Source organism: Dysidea avara, chromosome 5, assembly GCF_963678975.1.
Source record: "Dysidea avara chromosome 5, odDysAvar1.4, whole genome shotgun sequence".
In the NCBI taxonomy this organism is placed as follows: Eukaryota; Metazoa; Porifera; class Demospongiae; order Dictyoceratida; family Dysideidae; genus Dysidea; species Dysidea avara.
In genome coordinates, this window is record NC_089276.1 from 32,052,005 (window position 1) to 32,075,473 (window position 23,469).

The following is a 23,469-nucleotide window of genomic DNA, read 5'->3' on the forward strand; positions in this document are numbered from 1 at the left end:
GCTTTACTACCTTCCTTTCAACCGTGTTTTACACAATGTACTTCTGATCTTTTGTATGAAAACTTTGCACTGCAGTTATAGCAACTATAGCTAGGCTCTTTTGAGCTGAATATTGAGCTGCTAATGTTAGAGCTTAAAATTAAAACATGTACAAAATTGTATTTCTGCATTTTATTTGTAATTGCTGTGTATAATGTATTTCAAATACAAATACAAATACTTTTAAAAGCATTTAATACTTTTAAAATACTTCTGTACTTTGATCTTCTTTGCTGTATTATTTGATGCATCTGTGAAATTGTTATTGTTACTTGATTTCAGTTACAATCATAATGTCTTGTGTGCTGCAAATGCTGCTGGTATTATCACTGCTCCACACCACATCTTCTACTGTCTATTATGTGGTACCTGATGATCACTACACTATCAACAGCAACACTAATACTCTACAGCACTACCTAAACAATATCAAAATATACTTCACCTCTCACACTCAACTACACTTCTTTCCAGGACTATATTATCTCAATACTGACTTGATCATAGAATGTGTTAATAATTTAACACTAATTGGAAACAGAACCAATGAAGGAATTATTAGTATTATCAAGTGTACTTCACCTGCTGGTATTGTAGTGGTGCGTAGTAGTAACATTGTTATTGCTGATCTTGTAATGGTTGATTGTGGTAAAGAATATTACAGGTATGATTATACACGTGGTCTCCCTAACCAGAAGGATGACCTAACTAGTTTGAGTATTATTGGTGGAAAGTCCATCACGGTAAGACACTTCTACATAAGAGGCATACATATATACAGTGGCTTACTGTTTATAAATTCCATGGGAAATTTGACAAACGTGATATCACATTACATATTGATACGATATGATGACTCGATCAATGACGCTACACTTTATATCCTACATGTCAGCGATTGTTATGTTTACAGCGAATTTCATACTCATTTACGCCACCATGCTTTGGAAATACAGCAAATCAACAGCTCTTCTGATACTACAATAGTAATAGAGAATTGTAACTTCATATCCAGATTAGCAATACTTAACATTTGTATTGGATGCTCTGGTAGTAGTACAGTAACAGTGAGGTACTGTTTTTTTACTCATGTGAGAAACGATATCTTGATTTACCCCAAATTTCTATATGAAGATGTTTCTGATTATGATATTTATGTTTCTGATTATGATATTGATGCTTATTACAATAAAGGAAAATACCACTATAATTATTTTGATGACTACTATAATAATGAACTAAATGATTATGATGACAATTCCCAAGATGATTATAACACTTATGATGATAAAGACAAGGAAGCATATGATGACTTGATAGATAAAATTATCCATCCTCCACCTACAGATACAACAATGGTTTCTAGCTACTACAAAAATTGTAACAATAATCAGATGCCAAACAAAATACAACTCATTGGTTGCCACTTTGTGAACATTTCAGGTGCATTAACATCAATAACCAAGTTTGAAATAAGCAGTCAAGCAGGAAACTCTACAATGATTATGATCGTAAATACCATTTTCTATAATTGCAGCAGAGATTTAACAGCCATAATAGCTAATCATCATTTATCTAAATTCAAATCACACCGTGAATCCTTACATATCAAAGACACCAAGATTCTGTCATTTTCACGAGATAATAAAGAAATAACTTCAAAGCTAATATACGTTGGAGGAATGAATATGCACTTAAATGGGTTGATTGTTTCCAATAATCCTGGAACTGTGTTGTATGGTGGAATTATTGATGCAATCGATAGTTATGTGTTGTTAAGTAACTACAATGAAATCTCTTACAATGTTGCGTACTGTGCCATTCAAGCTGGAAAAATACACCTATTGGAAAATACCACCTTGAATGTCTCTAACAATGTATTCTATACTATGTTTAATAACTTACATCATAGTAGGAGTAAAATGGAAGATTGTTTTATTCAGTATAGAAGTGATCATGGAAATTTAGACACACAATTTCAACTCGGGCACAAGATTAACTATTCAATACTATTCATTAAAAACAAAATCTTTTCAAATATAACTAATGCGAGCTTAATGCACTGTAGCTGGGATATGGATGCAGCCTTTATGACATCAAATCCTATAAGAGTAAATCAACATTTCATACACTACGACAACTTTACATTATTACAAAAATCTGAAATTAGACTCATCTGTATGTGTGATAACACTCAAACGTATTGTAATCAGGAAGAAATAGGACCATTTTATCCTGGGCAACTAGTGCAATTAAGATTTGCACTTAGTGAAGTCTCAAAAGGATCACTGGTCATAGAGAGAAAATTTGACTCTGCCTTTGCTTGTAGCAATGAAATCCAGCAAGCAGTATACTCATTCCAACTTGAAGAAAATGAATGTAAAAATGTATCTTACACAGTAAACCATAAAAGCGGAAAGTGGTGTGAATTATGCTATACAGTACAGCCCATGTATTATTGTAATGGTAAGCAGTTGCAGAGGATGGAGATGTACACTATCACCTTACTACCTTGTCCTAAAGGATTTGCACTTCATCCACAAGGATATTGTCATTGTGATTCCATCCTCTCATCACATGTGCCTTCGTTAACTACTTGCGATATCGATCATCAAACTATACCACGTCCTCCTAACACTTGGATATCTGCTCATACAATCAACAACACTCACTTCTACCATGTCTCCCTACATTGTCCATTTGACTACTGTCTACCTCACTTATCACAACTCAACCTGTCCACTCCTGACTCACAGTGTCAGTTTAACAGGTCCGGTGTGTTGTGTGGACAATGTCAACATGGTCTCAGTACTGTGTTTGGTTCGTCTCAATGTAAACAATGTTCAAATGTCTATTTGTTGATCATTGTACCTATTGGAATAGCTGGTCTAGCACTGGTTATTTTACTTTTTACTCTTAACCTTACTGTAACAGATGGAAAAATAAATTCATTCCTTCTGTACATGAATGTTATTAATATTAACACAACTGCTTTCTTTTTAACAGACAGATCACTACCATACACTTTTGTTGCTTTTGCTAATCTTGATTTAGGAATTGAAACATGCTTTTATGATGGAATGGATGACTATGCTAAAGTATGGCTACAGTTGGTGTTCCCAATATACCTTGTTTCCATTGCTACATTACTCATCATAACAAGTCGATACTCCAGTATAATACAGAGGCTCACTGCACGTAGAGCTCTACCAGTACTTGCTACACTTTTCTTATTGTCTTATACTAAAGTATTACTAACTGTATCAAATGTCTTGTTTTCCTACACCTCCTTCACTAACCTCCCAAGTAATCACACTACACTAGTGTGGTCTGTGGATTCTAATGTACCACTGTTTGGAGTGAAGTTCACTATATTGTTTATAGTTTGTCTCATCCTCTTCTTAATATTACTCCCATTCAATGTTGTGCTGTTGTTTACCAAGTCATTATCATACTTCAAAATAGTCACCAAGTTCAAGCCTCTACTAGATGCTTATCAAGGTCCATACAAGATCAGATATTATTACTGGACTGGATTACAACTTGTAACAAGAGCCATTTTCTTTGGTGTATCATCTCTGGACAGGGAAACTAATTTGATGATTGGTTCTGTATTACTGGCGATCTCAGTGTGGTTACATGGAAAAGTTTCTCCATTCAATGGAACAATCAATAATGCAATAGAAAGTTCTTTCCTATTGAACCTCCTTATTATATTCATTGTTTCACTGTACACATACTCAGTCACAGTGGTCAACATCTTTGTGTCAATAGCAATGCTAAAAATGGTGTGTATCACACTATACAATGGATATGAGTTAGTACACAGCATCTTTCTGTATAAAATAACCAGAATGAACTTGATTCAAAAAGCTGCACAGTTTGGTAAAGATTTAAGGGCGAAAAGTGTAAAAGAAGACAAGCAAGTGGAACTGATCAATGTAGTCCCAGAAGTTAAATTTAACTATAAAGAATTTCAAGAACCGCTCTTGGCTATTGAAAAATAACTGAAGACAAAAGTTAACACAAAACATACACTTCAGTTGTACTTTACAACACAGAATTATTTCGAATCATTCAGCATCAGAGCATAAATACACATATGCACACATGTAGCTTGTTCATGCAAACAAATAATAAATATATACCATATTTAGTTATAATTATCCCTGTATTAAATGGTAAAGCAATTATAATACTGATCGAGCATACATTTTGGTGTGTGTGTGTTTGTATGTAATGCAACAGTTCCTATATGCTGCAAATACGTAAATAATACAGTTCAATGGTACTGGGGTTATGCATGCATGTTTTTTGATCCCCCCTTCCAATTTTACTAATGGTACATGCAAATAAAGCGAAAGCAATTTCATAGTTACATTGTAACAACCTAGTCCTCAAATCCATTGGAGTTGGCCATGAGCAGGCCTGGCTCCTTTATTATGTGCACATTGCAAATACTGCTGCATTAAAATCCAATGTGTTAGTAACCTTAGAAGTGTCATTCCTCCATAAGTAATAACCTAGTAGCCTTAGAAGTGTCATTCCTCCTTAAGTATTAGGTTATTGCCTATGGAGGAATGCCATTTTTGGTAGCTATTTAGCAAACAAACTGCATGCTTTGTAAGGTATATAAAATTGGTTAAATAAAATCTAGCTGTTTGATGGTAAAGCGTACTAAACAAAATAAAGTAGTAGCTACTGTTATAAAGATTGTCAGTTAATGACATTAGAATTGTGACTGTTCTATTAGCGAAGTGATTGCTCTATTAGAGTATCTCAATCTTCAGCACAAATATCGAGCTTTATAATTGTCTCATTTTCTTCACAGTGTACAGCTTATTGCATTTATAAAACTATTTGCCTGTTGGCTTTCTGTACTTCTGAATACAGTGTGAATTCACGATTCCTGTTTCTGGTGTCAACATGGTCAGTCCTGAAAGTTCAAGGGAGGGCAAGAGAAGGGCCAGGGGTGCAAAGCCCTCCCTCAGATCCGCCTATGCGCTGAAGCCATCAAAGTAAAAAGGAGGGATATATGGTACTTAAACCATGGGAATGGAAGTTAAACTCCAGTAGGTCAGAATCCTTAAATGCAAAGGACAAGCTGATTTACACATTCAATTGGTTCAGAGGAAACATTAAGCCATATCCTAATAATAGCTGCAAGAAAAACAAAATTGAAACCATACACAACTTTCCTAGCCTCACTGTAGTTCTTTATCGAATAAAATGCTTCAAAGTGTTTGATAGAAAGCATGTCATAACATGTTATCAACACTTCAATTTACAATGGTCACATTGTTTTTGAAGTCAGTGCTTCAAAGGGTGGGATAGAAACCAATTAAACCTCACATCTGCACTTGTAGGATATCTGTTATCAACACCTTGGCCTTGGCCTTGGCCTTGGCCTAGGGTTCATAACAATGATATTCTCTACTCATGGTGGAGTTGAACTATATGTAACTTTTCTGTCAATGCTTATGTCATTGGAAAAGATGCATCAAAGTAAGCTTAGTACTTTGTGAATTTGTGTGCTTTAGCTACAAAGAATGTGATAATAATGTGGCTCCCACAATGAATTTGATTATTATGTGGACTGTATTGCTTTGTGCCACTATGCACATAAAACACTCACCAGACTCCTGCATCTATAATTCACAGGAAACAACATTTGAAAAATCCTGGATATGGTCCTTGATATAGCTCCTGTTTAATGAACAATGACACACATCAGTATCAGTAAGCTATTGACCTACAATTTTCACATAATTCTTAGCATTGTATTAATATCAGGTCAAAATTTGAATTTAATGGCATACTCCTACATTGAGTCATGGTGCTTCAAATAATAAAAGTGGATGTGTGTGGAATTCTTGTTTTGTCAAATTAGCCACTTCAGTAACAAATATACATTAATGGCGAGTTGGGTTAGTCCTGTAGTCTGATGAATAATCTGAGAGGATAAATTTAGTAGCATGCGTTTGCACCTATGATTGAATCAACTATTTAAGAAAATGAAGTTATGATGCATTGTTTAGAAATGGAAAAAACCTATGCAGAAATATGAGAATCTCGTGACTACTTTCTTAAAGTATTTCACCATTAGGTGAATGTTCTATTAAAGTACATTAATTGTATGTTCTATAAGCATTGTTGAGAACACTAGATAAGTGAATGGGCTTCATTTATCCATAACATACTCACCGAGTTATCTGAACACTGTTATGATTGAATTGACACACATGTGATGGAGGTCCTATACTGTAATGTTTAAGTCTCTAGTTTTAGTTTCTTAAGTTAGGGACCTTGAAGCTGCAACACATGCTGCTGTCAGATCTTCAGTGCTGGTCACTGTAAAGCTTCAATAATAATAGTAAATGCTTACCAAAACAGCCTAAAAGTTTATTAGCCAGTAAGAGCTGAAAATTACATGGCCATAGCATTATGATTATGGATCATGAAAATTTTAAGCAAATTTATGTGTCCACATATGTCATGTTCTGTTATAGCAGGCTCAGTCTTTATGCTTCAATTCCAACAAACAACTGCTAATAGCTCACAATACAAGTTACAATTATTCATTTAGAAAGTGCAAAAAATAGTTGGTGAACTTATCAGTTTTACTGCTTTGCTAAGTTTCTGTTGATTATAATTGGAGTGGATCTAGGATTTCACACTTCCCTTCTCCTTGCTCAATGAACATAGCTAGGTACCTTAGACATATATGTGCTCCTTGAATGCAGCTTACAGAATGTAGATATTGTAATCTAATAATGCGATATGATTTGTTATGTGAAAAGGTGTAGTTTGTGCCCACATGTCTTTTCATAGACCTGATCACAAGTATTGGACATAATGGGCAAAATTAAAAGTAAAATAAGCTGTTTCCTAGCCTTTGAAATGAGGTAGATGGCAAATATGCTGGCATGGAAATAAATAAATAAAACCAGTTATGCAAGTGTGGAAATCAAGTTTTATGCTCAATTTTTTTATGTAGCATGCAGTTAGAATATCTGCAATTCACCAGAAATACTCTTATAGAACAGTCAGAAAATTCTAATACAACAGTTACACTAATTATACTACTCTAATAAAGCAGTCAGGTTGAAACACTCCAATATAACAACCAGCTAAAGAACAGAAGACTAAATTCCAACAAAGTTGAAATATCTGTAACTGTTAACCCACTAGGGACTTGTGAGAAGGTAAGCCTGTTAATTCAGGGAATGAGAATCTTGGAAATAAACTGTGTGGAACATCCCAGACCCAGTGGTGACTTGATCCCAGTAACAGGTAATCTAGGTATCTCCCAAAGGAGTCACAACAGCTACAGGGATCTGGGATTTTCTCTGTCTTCAACCGGTACTAACATTACCTTTTTGCTAGCATAGTGAAAGATTCTAATTTCATGATGGTTTTCAGTTCTTCTATTTGTCCTGTTTCATCTTTGGAAACTTTCCTCAAAGCTTTTCACTAGGTTCCTAGACTATTGGTAACTGTGTTCACTCACTGGTAAAGTTAATTATTAACCAAATGGAAATAATCAGCATTTAATTCTCATGAGTGTAATGTGTGATGTTTTAAGCACTGCACATTAACATTTTACCTTTTGTAGTGTCACAATATGGAAATAAAATCACATTTTTACTTCCTATGATCTTGTCTACATAAAGTACCATAAAAGATTTTAATGTAAATAGCCTGTACAAACTTGTATAGCATACTCAGCACTATTGGTAGGTATAAATAAGCTGTAGCTACAAGTGTGATCATTCAGTTGTAGTTGTATTGTGTCGTGTTGAGAACCACAGGTGGTGAATGTGTGTTATTTGGCTGGTCTAATATTGCCTTTCTTGTTAACAAATTGGACTAACTTTTGTGATGGATCAAGGTATTCAGGAGGACTCTCATGTCAACTTGTTGACACTTCCTTTAGAATTATTAGTTTATATCATCTCATTTTTATCTTCACTACATGGCAGGGTAACACTGAGATATGTTTCAAGATGGTTGAGGTGTGTGGTTGAAGAGACACCATCACTGTGGAAGGAGTTTTCATGGCCTTATTATGACAGTCACGAGGAATGTAATGTGAAGGAGATGATGAAGATGTGTGGACAACATGTCAAAGTAATATCCTTTCCTTACTGTAGAGCATCATCAACACTATTAGAGATGCTGCTGTATTGTAGTAATGTACAACATCTTAGTCTACCATCAACCAAGTTAAATCCTGAACAACTAATAAAGATAATACATCACATGGGATGTCTGCAAACACTAGAGATTAAGGTGGATCATGATACCAACATTGGACAATTATTTTCTAACACCAGTCACCTTAAAGAGATTATGATAATATCTGATTCTGGGTCACGTTTTGAAGACCTGTTCAAGAATTCTGGCATTTCTGGGCCACGCCTATTCAAGTATTGGATAGAAGCACAGTGTAGACCACCAAGTTGTAATGTTATTGCTCGTGACTCAACTACAAGTTTAGCTAAGTATGCTGCTCAAATTAACACTACACCTACTATTGCCACTGCTAAATTTAAAATGTTCCATAAGTATAATAAAGTACCCTTAGGCTTTTCTCTTTCCCTTCCATTTCTTCAACTACATGTTGAGGAATCTGGTCAAGTGTCCATTCTGTGTGTGAAACTAAGTAACTTGAGATTGGAAGATGATTTAGCAGTGATGACCAACTATCAGTATGGTGAGAAGACAATGTATGGAGTGAAGGTGACAATAAATGATCCGATTATGAACTTGATGAATATTACTAAACCATGCAACCTTAAATGTGCTACTCATTTGGATCTTTCTCTCTGCTTCTCTCTTCATTCTGGTCACTTGAAACAACTAGCTATTGCTTGTCCTACTCTTCAGAGACTTAACTTGCAGGGTTATTACAGCAGCTATGTTTGTTTAAAAAGTCTACAAGGTCTGAGAGCCATTGCTAGTCACTGTTAAAACCTACAAGGACTAAACTTATTTGGTATATGTGTTTCAGAAGTGGAGGATCATATCCTACTGTGGGTAATATTGAGTTCCCCACTTAGTAGGGAACTTTTGTGTACTGATACCAGAAGCTGCAAATGAAGAAAAGTTGATTTACATGCTTCAGAAATGTTCTGCTTTAAGAGGAATTGAATGTAACGTAGATACCTGTAATTATAGAGAATGTCATTGCTATGGTTGTAGGAAAGTAGATACATTGATGCTATCCTATTTTACATCATTACACTACTATCACCTAAAATGTTATGATTGTTCAATCACTCTCTCACTGGATATAATAAATAACTGTAAGCAGCTCAAGTGTGTGAGAGTCTCTACATTCAATTTGTCACTGAACTTAGCCCATAACCACAACCTACAACAGATATACATTGGGGCACTAGACACTGATGTTCCTGATCACTTTATTACCTCAGTTTCAGCTCATGGTGGACTGGTACATGTAGTTATGGATGTAAAATCTCTGACACAAAATCTCTGTAATACATGCACCTGGCTTGGCCAAGCTATGGAGTTCACTTATGCTTGCATTAGCTAGACTACATCATTACAGATCACTTGATGTCTATTAGTGTGTGCAACTCACAACCATATAGTCCACTTTCCAGTGGCAATTCTATATATTGACCAACAAGGGGGACCAAGTAGAGCACAGCATAACTATTGTTGTAGACTGTAATATAAAGTAGAATTTCAAGGGGGGTCTGAGAGTGCAACTCCAGAAGCTGCAGGATTTTTTTAATTTGAAGGCTTGAAAACGGCCTTTAATTATGCTAAAAACATGAAAATAACAATCCCAATCTATATGGCAACTTTTCCCCAAGATTTTTCCCATGCCCCCTCCCCCCCAGGATCGCCTGGCTATGCTATGCCACTTTCATACATAGCTAAGTTGGCAATGATACTTGAATATAAACACAGACAATTAATTGAAATATTGTTTAATTCTCAATACTCACTGTGAGAACTTGAGGTTAGGGCACACAATTATAGCAAAGATTACTAAACCAAGTGGTTGAAAATAATGCATACCAAGAAGTGCTTTTATAGCCTTTTTGTAGTTTTCAAATTCTTTGGCTGCCTTTTAGATACACAGAGCAAGGGTGGATTTATGGGGGTGTTTGAAGTGCTGACTCCCCTCCAAAATTTACTATTTACAAGCTACAAAGCTTCTAGAATTTACTACACTGCATACAGGGTGCTAGCTAGCTAGCTAAAGTTAGGGATAAAACTACACACTGACCATAAACCTCCTGTGTAATGTTTAACCTTACCATTTGAGTTCATTAACAAACTGTAAGGAGCATATTTTCCAAAGTACCTATATACTAATAGAAACAAAAGCCTGACAAAGCTAAATAAAGGTAACTATTTTTAGAGGCACCTAATACAGATGAAGTGGACATAAAGCTGTTCTGGGTGAAAGACAGGTTAGACAAGTGTTGTTTCTATCATTTTTTGCCATTAAACAAATACTAAGTACATATTGCATGTACACTGGTTTGATCAAGTTTGAACCGTTGTTTTAATTTTTAGCTAAAAAATGGGGTGAGGCATTAGCCTCTCTGGTCGCACCTACTCTGACACCTTTGGTAGTACTGGTATTGTTTTGTAACTTGCATTCTAACTACTGTACAATGGTTTGGAATATATCCTAGTAGTGAATTATCAGTTGAGTAGATTAACCCTCTACATGTGTTATGTTGCCATTCGTTACTTTCTAGTGTCACTATATATTTGTACTGCCACGCACTTCTAACATTGCATAGACAATTAAGATGCCCAGGGCTCCAACTGCAAGTAGCTATTACCCACTTCTGCATTAAAAGCTTCATCCTTAATGTTTTTTTCCATTATAATTTATTCTTAATTTGGAGAGTTTAAAAGAGGTTTCATGCACTAATAACAGGCCTGACTCGGTACATTATGAACTCTGAAAGTGAAAATCCTTTGGAAATAATATAGCCTAAAATTTGGGTCCCAAAGTGTCCGTTGTAGAGAGGCTCCACTGTATAGTTAATTATTTCATTATCAATAAAGTTTCAGTGCATGTACATGTTACTTCACATCAGAGCAAATGTACGTATAACTGTACAAAATCCTTCACTGCAGTGTTAAAATATGTGCAAGCCCAATGCACACTGCAACACACCATATCACATTCCATGTACACAGGTGCTCCAGTATATACAGGGTTTGCACACAGCAAACACAACTAAATATGTGAGCATGAAAATTATAATAAAGTTGGCAAGCAAGCAAGGTTAAGGTCACAATAGATGCTCTAATAAGTAGAGTTGCAGATAGCTTGGTCCTGTATAGTACTTAGTACAGCCACACAGGACATTGTGAAAATGGACCAGGTGTATGGAGCATGCATAATATCCTTAGACACTAATTGTAAAACTCTGGCACAAATTGCACCTGGTAAGAGCTCTTGGTCTGCCAGCAAGGAGTAGCATTAAGATGGATCACAAGTGTATAAGTGATTCCAGGAGCTAGTAATCAACGCATATTCTCCAGTATCAACATCCATGTACAATGTTCCTTGAATTTATCCTTGAATGAAATTAACTGATATGGAGTACTTAAGTATTATTAGCTTAGCATTATTTACAGTCGCATTTTTGTACAATGATGTTAAGGTACATTATATTGTACATTATTGGAATATGTTCAGATCAATGAATTGAAAATATACATTACTGTGATTAACAATCTTGGCCTGACTAATGTACCTTCTATAAAATAGAATGAGGAGCTACATAATAAGAATAATTACACTATAATTGTTATTTATGACAAACATGTCAAGCTTGATACTAAGTGCCTGTGACTCCATGGAATGGAAAATATGATCAGTCAATGTCATAGGTACTTTGTATTACACCAGGATGTTTCATTGTATAGCAAGCAGTGATATGTTAAAAACCTGCATTAAAGAAGTTTGGGGAGAAAAATCAGTAACTATGCATGTATGTACAAGTACAATGAATATATTATCCACACAAAATCAGCCAAGCTGTAAAAAATGGTGGAGCCTTGAATAACTTGAGTGAAAAAGTTGTGAAACCAAAGGTGGCAGCCAAGAAATGGCTGCAATGATGTTAATTTAATAATATTTTTCACAGCTTGGCTGATTTTGTGTGGATTTCACTTTTTTTTGTACTTCATAAGCCCCCAAAATCAGCATATAGCTTTGTTTCTATTCACATTTCTTATCTATACAGACACAATGATGATTTACTGAAGACAGAATTATAAATGCATGCTTTCGTTCAATATTTGGCAATATTGTTGTGATACTCTAATAAAGTGCACATTTTTTTGAGGGCTTCTAATAGAACATACATAGAATGTTCTAGAGCAATCTAGAACTTCTATTGGTAGATCATTTACCATAATATTATTGTACTACTCTTTTTGAGGACTTCTAACTTAGTAGCTGTAATTCTATTGCTATTCAAACTATCAAAGTCACTGCTACAATGATCAGCCTATGTACAATTTTCAAGTTATTCCCATACTCGGCTTACCTGTATATAGCCATGACAGATGCTTGATCTGTTTTATATGAATATACGCTCACAACTCCTTGGATATTCATCAGATTAACAGCAAACTTGGTATGTGAATTCTTTATATGCTCTTCATTTGTGTCAAAGATCAAGGCAATCGGGTTACACATTTGTATTTTATAGCAATTTTTGCAAAGTGTGTGAAATAAATCGAAGTCCCCATAGCCCTCCTATGGCCTAAGAAGAAAACAACAAAGAAATTAAAATGAAACTTTAGTGCCCATATCTTGCAAATGGCTAGTGCAAATTTAATCTAATTTGCTATGTGGTCTACCCTACCTGGCAGACAACTATAATGCAAACAATGGTGTTCTTTGGAGAAGGGGCCATGGAACTATGCACACATGAAGTTCTTCCTGTTAATATACTCATGGTATGGCACGCTGGCTGCACGACACACTACCATGTGTCTTGATGTGATTGGTGTATACTATTTCAAGCGAATTTCCATCAAAGCAGGTAGTTGGATTTTTTAAATCATATTCTTTTAAGTAGCAGTAGCCTACGTATATTAACATTAAACATGCAGCTCATTCTCATTGGAGAACTGAACAATAAATAGGAATACAGGTTAGTGAATACTTTCCAAGACATATACACAAAAAACATACAATGGTTTAATGCAGCATAGAAGGTAATCAAACAAGTGTGCTTTTTTGTACAACAACTATTAGAATAAATAAGGAGATATTTTTCATAAATTATTTGGCTATAGCACGATAACCATAAGTTAAGTCATGCTGGATATGTATCAATAAAACTTAAGTATAGACAATTTCAAGATGAAATGTATGCAAGTAATGCACAAATACATAAGTTACATTCACGTAAAAATCATAACAGTTAAACACCAGTTATAGGTGTAATAAAGTAGTTAAACAGCTTTATTATAGTACTACGTATAAGCAGAGTTACTGGGGTCATTACTCCAAAAATGAAACTCGTTACATATTAGTTGTTACTCCTATGAAATGTAACGTGCTACAGTTACATATCATTCCCAGAAAAAAAGTGATGAGTTACCTATTACATGTTATTCAGAGGGCTGTAACTAGTAATGTTATTACATATTACATTCGCTCATTACAAGCTTTAAGCTAAATCCAACCTTCTAAATATAGGCTCCCAACCTACAACTACAAGTGAGACAAGTGTGACACACATTTCTCTGGTGTAATTCAGCCTCAAAAACATACTTTGTTGTAGTATAATGGTCCCAAGGGCACTCCCCATACACTATCACTCTTTGATCTTGTCTGTAAGGCCATCTCCAATGCTTTCAGGACCCAAAATTCAACAATTCACATGCTGGATACAATGCGCATTAAAAGAAGTAACGCATTACAATTTCCAGTTGTATATAATATTTGTTATAATATTACTTGCTACTTTGTAATGTAACATGTTATACAAGTACACAAAAAATTGAAATTTTCAACTAGAGTAGGGACCATAGCACATATGGAGATAAGAAGTACTGAAACAAGTTGGAGTAGTGCACAATATTGAATCACAGTAAAACAATAAGAAGTGTCATATCCCTACTGTGCTCAAGATACCATAATGGAAATGCACAGTGGGGATATAACACTTCTTATTGATTGAATATCGTGCACTATTCCAGCTTGTTTCAGTACTTTTTATCGATGTGCTATGGTCCCTACTCTAGTTGAAAATTCCAAAAATTTTTGTGTACTTGTTTGTTAACTTTTGTTATAAAATAAAATTATTATGACAGGTGAACCCACACTTATTGCATCAAAAGAAAGAAACAGTGCTGTGCATCCCAGCAATCAATTATCATCTGAAAAGTGAAGTATCCATTTTGCTTTGTTGTCAGCTATGTTCAGCTCATTACACAGCATTAGGAATCAAGAACTGTTCAAAAAGCACCTCTGCAATCAAAGTAGCCACTATGAAAATACGGACGATTTCTGTTACGAAGGGAAGCCAACACTAACTACTGCCAAATCAACACCTTTCGCTGTCAGCAAAGATGAATGGGACACAAAGGAGGACACTGGTAAGTTCATGAAGAATGCATTGTACATACTACAATATGCCAAAAGGCACGTGTCCAGCTGAAGCAACGTCAAACAGTGAAAAAATCAAGCACGACGCTTGTCTGAAGGTGTCAGTCAGTCAGTCAGTTAGTCAGTCAGTCAGTTAATCCATTTAATAATTTTAAAAAAATCCATAGCAGCTTGTTGAAAGAGTTTTGGGTCACTCTGAAGGCTTGTTTGGGCTTAGTTTTGCAGTACTATCGTACAGTATGTTTACTCGTTACTACATAGTAATATTATTACACAATGAGTTACATTTGTAATGTATTACCCCAACTCTGACTATAAGGATCTCTTAACTTATTAACATTCCATTGAAAACAAACACTGCCCATGCAGTACATGTCTGTGTCACTGTACAGCTGTATATTGAGCATATTAATGTACTTGCCTGGTTGGATCCTCTGCTTTTGTAAATAGTCTTGGTTGAGGGTCAATCTTGCCTCCATGTTTGAAACCAAAAGTCACCTGCATCATCATGAGTAGAAAACATAATATAGTATATTAAACCAGCTAGGGTTACAAAAATCAAAGGTGCCAGCAGAGTAGAGTTACTGTCCTTAGCCATTTTGGTTATTACTGTAACCCTTAAAAGCTGCATATTTTCCCCTAATAAGCTGAATCTTTTAAAAAGCTTATTTGCTTACTGTACAGGTACAGACATCACCTACTAAACCAGGTCAGTTAGAAGAAAAATAAAATGTAGATTTGGCCTCAACTAACATTTCCAGGCATGTACTGGTTAATTAATGTTCTGTTAGTAGGAGACTATTATGATCTCTACACTAAGATTTAGCATAGGGTGAGCAAACCTCATAAGGTTAATTATTTCTATGAGGAAATTTATATAAAGATCGATACTTGTATGGGAAGAGGCCTGTATAATACACTTTGCTAAGTTTAGATGTTGGAATTGTTGATGTTGGAATTGTTGATGTTGGAATTGTTGACGTTGGAATTGTTTAATGTAATGCAAGACTAATTACTGCTCTAGTTCCTCACACATAAGTGTAGACTCTATGTGCCAACCAACCAAAATCAACCTAAAAAGTGATTCTTATTAGTTAGACCATGCAGGTTACTATCTGGGTCAAAGTGTGGATGATTTTAACTCTGATTCAACTACTGTAATTACAGTACAAAATTTATAATGATACCTCTCTTTTCTCTCTAACTATGACTTCAACAGAAGTTCAGCTAATTGGAAGCCATACAAATGAAGCCACATGGTTACCACTAAAATTCATTTTGTTGCATCACGCAAATACATTTATGTATGTAATAACAATATGTTTACACTGCATGTTACAGCATGTGGTTTTGTAATAAGGAGTAAGAAGGAGCTATGTTTAAGAGAATCTGTGTTGTTCACACAAACTTTTTGCAGCAAGTATAACAATGTGGTTTTAGTATGGTACCCTAGATAGTGAGTAGAGTATTTCTGTGTTATCTTAGTATATCAGTGAGTAAATCCTCTGTATTTGTGCTGGCCTGTGTAATGTATGTAGGCGTAGTAACCATTGATGTAAAAAATTGGCTTCTGGTGCTGTAGTGAATAGTACACACAACTCTGCTGATGCCTTGCAAGTTTTAAGGGTTAATAGCTCCATTGTATATCAACTGGTAACTATAATTGTAGCCCATACTACCATATGGTGTCACAATAATGGCTTAATACAAGTTCCCTTTATCGCTAGTTGATGCCAAACAATTAAATTCTTGGCAAATAAAGACCCCACTTATCTGAATGTATAGTTTGCAAGTAGGGGACTTTCAAATATATCTAAGTTTAGTATGTAGGGTCTGTGTGCTAGAACTGAATATAGTTTGTGGAGAATGCATGTAATTAGAATTGAACAACAAAGATATTCACTTGAGTTACTACTTTTATGTATATTTTCTTAGTTACACTTGTCAAACAGTACAGTAGTATAAAATGCTATCTTTAAAAATCATCCTAGAGACATCTTCTAAATGAAAATCACCTTTACAGAGTAATATTAGCTTATCTGAATCAAATACAACATTAAAAGAATAAAATGCTTAAAGACGCTCAGATATTTAATTTAAATGATAACTGAACTCAATTTTTCATCTGTTGGCATGCCAGTCTGCGTGCCCTGACCACAGTTGCAAGGATGGAGGCCAAACAAAGCAGCGCACAGCCACTATTTATATCACATTAACAAACTCACCAGTGGTACGTGCCTTTTGGGGTACCAATAAGTGCATGCCTTCTGTGCCTTGTCTTTCATATTATCTTCAATCAGGCTTGTCTTTCGTCTTTATGCAATCAAGACATTAATTTTTGAGCAACATACTTAGATGCACAAAATCATTTAAGGCACTTACAACTACTGTAAGAAGTACTGGACTCCCAGTAGATACCTGTAACTTGACGATAGGTTCTAGATCACGCCCATTAACAATCTTGGTTGATTAATAACAAGGAGACCACAGCTCTTAATAATCTATTTGCTCAATCACAATGACCACACTCCAATCTATAGTATGTACAGTGAAACCTCTATAATCCGACGCTCATTGGGATAAGAAAATTGTGTTGGATTAGCAAGGGCAGATTACTGAGGTAGTATTACATAGAAAAAGTAATTTTGGTATACAAAACAATGTCAAATTATAGAGGTATTCTGGATTACAGAGGTGTCGGATTAGAGAGGTTTCAGTGTACAAATTGAGCTGAATCCAGAAAAACAGCTAAAAATTAATACTGGATTTTTCTCAACAGGGTTAACATATCAGCCAACCAGATGATTAGTGGTAAAGGCAAAGGTGTCAACAACAGACACATACTGTTTGGCTCCATCACAAATTCTGGAAAGGGCTGTAATGGACACTATGCTTATATGGCTTCCCAATAGGAAATGTATTGTGAAAACTTTGATTGGCCGTAAATATTATGTCAGACATTTGAACAAAAAGATTTTGAAATATTTTTAGTGGGTCAAGCAGTACTACAAATGAGCCAAATTTCAATTTCAAGATCTTGTGTAATTGCATCCGTAATGTTTTTGAACATTCAGTTCAATGCATACATACTATAGTACGTTCACGTTGAGCTGAATCCTCAAAAACATTTAATAACTCATGGATGCAATTACACATGATCTTGAAATTTGGCTCATTTGTAGTACTGCTTGATCCGCTAAAAATATTTCGAAATCTTTTTATTCAAATGTTTGACATAATATTTATGGCCAATCTAAAGTTTCACAATACATTTCCTATGGGGAAGCCATATAAGTACAGTGTCCATTACAACCCTTTCCCGAACTTGTAATGGAGCCAAACTGTACATGTCTGTTGTTGACACCTTTGCTGTTACCAATAATCATCTGGTTGGCTGAAAATGTTAACTCTGTTGAGAAAAAATCCACTTTTAATTTTTAGCTGTTTTTCAGGATTCAGCTCAACGTGAACATACTATATAGCTGCATTATAAAGAACTTTGCGTGGGAGTATCAAAGCAACAAAGTGTTCTATATCAGGCAGTTATAGAACACTTTAATAGACCACAGTTCTATATCAGGTAGTTAGTTATAGAACTTCCAGGTCTATTTTGTAGGCCTGATAGCCTACTTTGAGTGAGCAATCACTCATTTTGGTCAGTACAACCAATCAACCAAGCCAGTGTAGGCTGATAGCCTGACTGTGCTCGGCTGACCAGTCAACCCAACCAGCTAGAGAAAAACCAATGGATTTAATTTATAGACACACTTGAAGATTTCGATGATGGTTGCTTGTGGTCACGTTCTTAGTACGTTTTGCTCACATGAACGGACGAGTCCTAAGAATATCACGGAAATATGCTTATTAAAACATCACAATCAAAAATTTTTCGTATTGAGAAGACGGATTAGTCTCACAAAACGACTAATGAAGGCGCAGCACAGTGCAACACAGGCGCAATGTCTATTCTACCGATGATAACACTTCTCCGTGAGTTTCTAATTGTTTCGTGTGTCTTGTGTATACCTCAAGTTGACAGTTCTCTATACCAGTTAAAGCACTGCCTTTCGCTCGTGCTATACGAGAAATATAGCACTCAAAGAGTGGGCGAGAGACAAATATAGCACTCGGCTTCGCCTCGTGCTATATTTGTCTCTCGCCCACTCTTTTCGTGCTATATTTCCCGTATAGCACTCGCGGCAGTGCTTTATCTAGTACTTATAATGCTAGTATAATAAAAATATGAAACAGTAACACGTGCCCCCCTGGTAGGCAAAAGGCTGACTCGAGATACTCTAATACACCAGTCACCCTAATAGAACAGTCACACGTGTACAGCTAGCTGGATGCTATAATAAAAAAAAAATTTAAATTATTAACTTCAAAATGAAGTAGGGATTCAAGTGATAAAAGTATAGATGAATGATGGTATTACATGTATAGCTTGATGGGAAAATCCCCACTTTGGCAATGAAAGAAAAAATTAATACTGTTATAACTTACTACATGCTAATGTAGGGATTTTTCACAGAGCTATGCTATAATACCATCATTAATCTCTTGTTTCACTACTTTTTTTTTCACTTGGATCACTATTTAATTTTTTAATTTTTAATATACCATATTATAAAGTATACAAAATTTATTGCACTCACCAGTTTTAATAGTGTGTCTGTAGTGACATTCTTCAAATCAGTAGCTTGATTATACATGCTATCAATGTGTGTCACATTGTATCCCAGCACCAAGTCTGTTGCAACACATCATAGCACACAATAGCTACTATATAATACAGTATTCACATTACCTATAATAGTACCAACAGTCAGGTCATCTGTATACTCTGAAATACCACAGGTGTGCTGAAATTTGTCCATACCACTTTACCAAAAAAATTACAAAGTTAAACTGTAATCTATAGTACTAAAGTATAACACAATACAACATTGCACAAGACAACAAAGCATTGCAATTAGGCACCACTTAAAGGAGAACATGTGCATGTTGTTGTTAACATGGGCCCATTAAACCCAGTAGAAGTGAATCTCATTCACCACTTCACACAAAGCACCTCTCAAACAGTGTCTACTATATTAACCATTGCAAAGACCAGATATTCTCCACAACTAATGAAAGGTTTTATAGAGCCAAAAGAAACAAAAGCACATGGACCACTGTGATCCCAACAACACATTAACCCCAACATCACTGGCATGCAGGTACTTAGGTATGCTCTCAATTCTGCAATTCTTGGGGGTATTAATGCCAAACACATATTTATCAAAACAACACTAAACACATCATACTGAGCACATCACAATAAATCAGCATCTATTTACTTGAAATATTTTTCCAGTTTCATCATTAATGGTAAACTGATGCAGTATGTAGCTCCAGCTGAATACCAGTATATTCTTCGACTTATATTCTGAAAGTGTGACTAGTATACATGCTGTACTGATACAATATTTCAATAAGACCAAAAACAGAAAGTGCTCAGAATTAATGATCATTTGATAAACAAACAACCTAGCCATATATACTAGTACATTAAAAAATTATTAATTTTAAAAATGAAGTAGCTAAGGATCTAAGCAATAAAAGTTAGTGAGACAAGAGATGAATGATGGTATTACAACATAGGTCAGTGGTAAAATTCCTACACTGGCATGTCATGACAATGTCAGTGTCAAAGTGGGGATTTTCTCATAGAGCTATGTTATAATACCATCATTCATCTCTTGTCTCATTAGTTTTTATTGCTTAGATCTCTACTTCATTTTTAAATTAATAATTTTTATTGCACTAGTTATGTAGTTTAGTTATTTGTTATACGTAGGTACAGCTATGATACACACATGGGACTGTTTTATTAAAATATCGAACGTGAAGGGTAACTGCTTATCTCAGGGACTATGTACATGATATTTAAGGGGTGTATGTTTTTCACCATGCTACCAATAAGAAGTGTGTATTAATGGTCAATCACTAGAAGGACAGCTAGATCATTAAGAGGTGTGTCCCTCCATTATTATTGGTCCACCTGTGCTAGATTATAAAGGGGCATGTTACTCAATTGTGATTTGTTCATAAAAGGTCCTATCATGCAGGTACGGTGTCTACCAACCATCTACCAGTCATAGATTAGTGTGAATATTTTAAATAAATCTGTGGTATGCAAGTGTTGATACGGAAAATTAATGTCTCAAGTTTCCTAGTGTATGACCAGGCGGACCAAAGATAAAAGGAAAGGTAAGGTGCAGAAGGCACACACTTAATGGAATCCAAAAAGGTATGGACAACCAGAACTACATATAATTCTGGGCACTACTACAGCTGTGTTCATATCTATTTGTATAGGGGATGATGTAGTCCCAGGAGGGGATGCCCAAAGAATAATCCCATGTGTTGAAGAGTAATATGTATGATGTCAACAAACATAATTCATTCAAGGATTTTAGAGTATAAAGCTTTACTGAAGGAAGTGTTTCAGTAGCTATATCTAAAAAGTCAGCTTTACTTAATTTGGTGCCATGTAAGTCATATAGCTACGCCATGCAGTCTAGCACTGACCCAACAGCCACTCTAGCTAGCTATAACACTATAAGCATTAATTCTAACTGCAATAAAATATTTTGTTGCAGTTAGCTCTGTATGTTGTGTAAGATCCTTCTTATATAAATGTGTTATTGCTAAAGTTACGTACAATAAACAAACTGTTTTTCTAAGCAATGTGCAAGCAAGTATAGTTCATATTTTGAGGATTAGCTATTTCTGCTTGCCAACCACAGGGGCTGACTATGTAGCAGCACGATGTGCACGAATTGACTTGTAGCTAGCTATATGGATAATGCTTCTTTACAATGTAAAAGTAATTTCTTTCCTATCCAATGTATGCATCAATACTACTCCATTAACTGATGGTTTGGAAGACCTCGGCTCTCAAATTTACAGTGACTACATCAACTCTAATGCAAGAACAAGTAATGTGATCACTTCAAAGTAGTGCAGTTTCTCTCATGGCTATTAGCTGGGTTTGGGTGATACAACGATGTCCATGTGATAGTGTCTGTAGAATGACCACTACCATATTGTTTGATATACACACAAGAAATTTTAAATGAGTTAATACTGAAGTACACATAGTAAGTAGTAGGTTGTTGGATTATCGAGTCACTTTTGTAATCCAACATTTAATACAGATAGAATGGGTGCATTATATTGTTTAGTATATAAATTAGCTTTAGTATTACTACCATTTTTATTTTCTGGAGGCTGAAAATAATGCATTACTAGGGAATTAAACTTTTGGTCGGATTACAGAGTTCATTTTCTATTTGAACAACTTAGAGGGGCAATGCAGACATAAGATTTTCATTATTGTGTAGCCCAATACATCAGTGCAACTAACATACGCATTTGTATCTAAATCCAAAAGCCATGTGGGTATACGTATGTGATATTTTTGGCCAGAAAAGACCAAATGATCATATTTAGTTCTATGGTATTTGTTTTGAGTGGTACCGTATGGATAACTGATACTAAAACTCTTGAAATCTAAGATCTAAAACTATAACTAAAATGTATTAAAGATGGCAACTAAAATTAAAACTAACTAAAACTATAAAAATCTAACATCTAAAACTATAACTAAAAATGGTAACTAAAACTAAAACTTTAACTAAAACTTTTTTCTATCTACAGCTATAACTATAACTAAAAGTCAAATGCCGTACTAAAACAACACTATTTGTGTGTGTGTGTGTGTGTGTGTGTGTGTGTGTGTGTGTGTGTGTGTGTGTGTGTGTGTGTGTGTGTGTGTGTGTGTGTGTGTGTGTCTGTGTGTGTGTGTGTGTGTGTGTCTGTGTGTGTGTGTGTGTGTGTGTGGGTGGGTGGGTGGGTGGGTGCGTGGGTGGGTGGGTGCGTGGGTGGGTGGGTGCGTGCGTGCGTGCGTGCGTGCGTGCGTGCGTGCGTGCGTGCGTGCGTGTGTATGGTGACAATGTCAATAAAGACAATGAAAATGACATTGATAAGGAGGAGATAGACCGACATTATTGAGCAATGAGAGCAAAGATAATTATCTCAAAAGGTACATAAAGAAATGGAGAGACTGTTGATATGAGGAAAAAACAGAACCTCTGATAAAGAGTACAAATGTTCAAAACATGAGGAGGAATATGATAGCAACTTCAAAGTTAAGATTATGAGTTCTATAACAGGGGCAGATCCAGGCTTTCTAAAAGGTGGGGTTCCACTCTGGAATTGCAAATTCATCCTAGCCTGGTGATGCCATGGCCTAGCTGTAAATTGAAGACCCCAAAAAGTTACTATCTTCTGACAATAGCTGTCCTCCACCAACTATATCTCCTTATTTATAACTACATACATAGCTTGCTACATGCACTGCTCCTTTGAAGAATATTGTGACTGCTTTATTAGAGTATCTCAACCTTGAATGCTCTAGAGTATCGCAAATTATTGATGTTATCAAAGCTCTTCCAAAAAAGGGGTTCCATGGAACCCTCCTTGGATCTGCCCCTGTGTAGTGACTGTGAGCTGTATAGCTAGTGACTTTGAAGATTGCAAGAAAGATCAGTGACTTGAAGTAGGAAGAAGGACAGCTGGGCAAAGTCAACATCATATGGACCAACAATAAGAGGAACAATTAAACATAAGTTACTACAATGAGCGCATTACACTCATTGAAATGGTTGACAAGAGTTAAACATTTTGTCTCCAGAACACTAATTATTTTACAGTAGTAAGGGTGAGGACAACAATGATGAATAAAGAGTTTG

The 23,469-nt window shown here is 35.5% G+C and overlaps 1 protein-coding gene and 1 long non-coding RNA gene across 2 annotated transcripts; one reads left to right on the plus strand and one right to left on the minus strand.

Annotated features, from left to right (window-relative positions):
• Positions 1–11,778: 11,778 nt before the first annotated feature.
• LOC136256234 (beta-1,3-N-acetylglucosaminyltransferase radical fringe-like) lies at positions 11,779–20,802 on the minus strand. Its single transcript, XM_066049166.1, has 5 exons — positions 20,011–20,802; positions 19,479–19,552; positions 19,327–19,421; positions 15,093–15,169; positions 11,779–11,992 (listed from the first exon to the last, which is right to left on the minus strand). Exons 1-5 carry the CDS (start codon positions 20,034–20,036, stop codon positions 11,929–11,931), a joined length of 336 nt encoding a protein of 111 aa, XP_065905238.1. The 5' UTR covers positions 20,037–20,802; the 3' UTR covers positions 11,779–11,928.
• On the plus strand, positions 18,522–22,365 carry LOC136256235 (uncharacterized). The gene is made up of 3 exons (XR_010701394.1): positions 18,522–18,661; positions 20,782–20,963; positions 21,032–22,365. It is a non-coding gene; the product is annotated as an uncharacterized lncRNA (long non-coding RNA).
• The last annotated feature ends 1,104 nt before the right edge of the window (positions 22,366–23,469 follow it).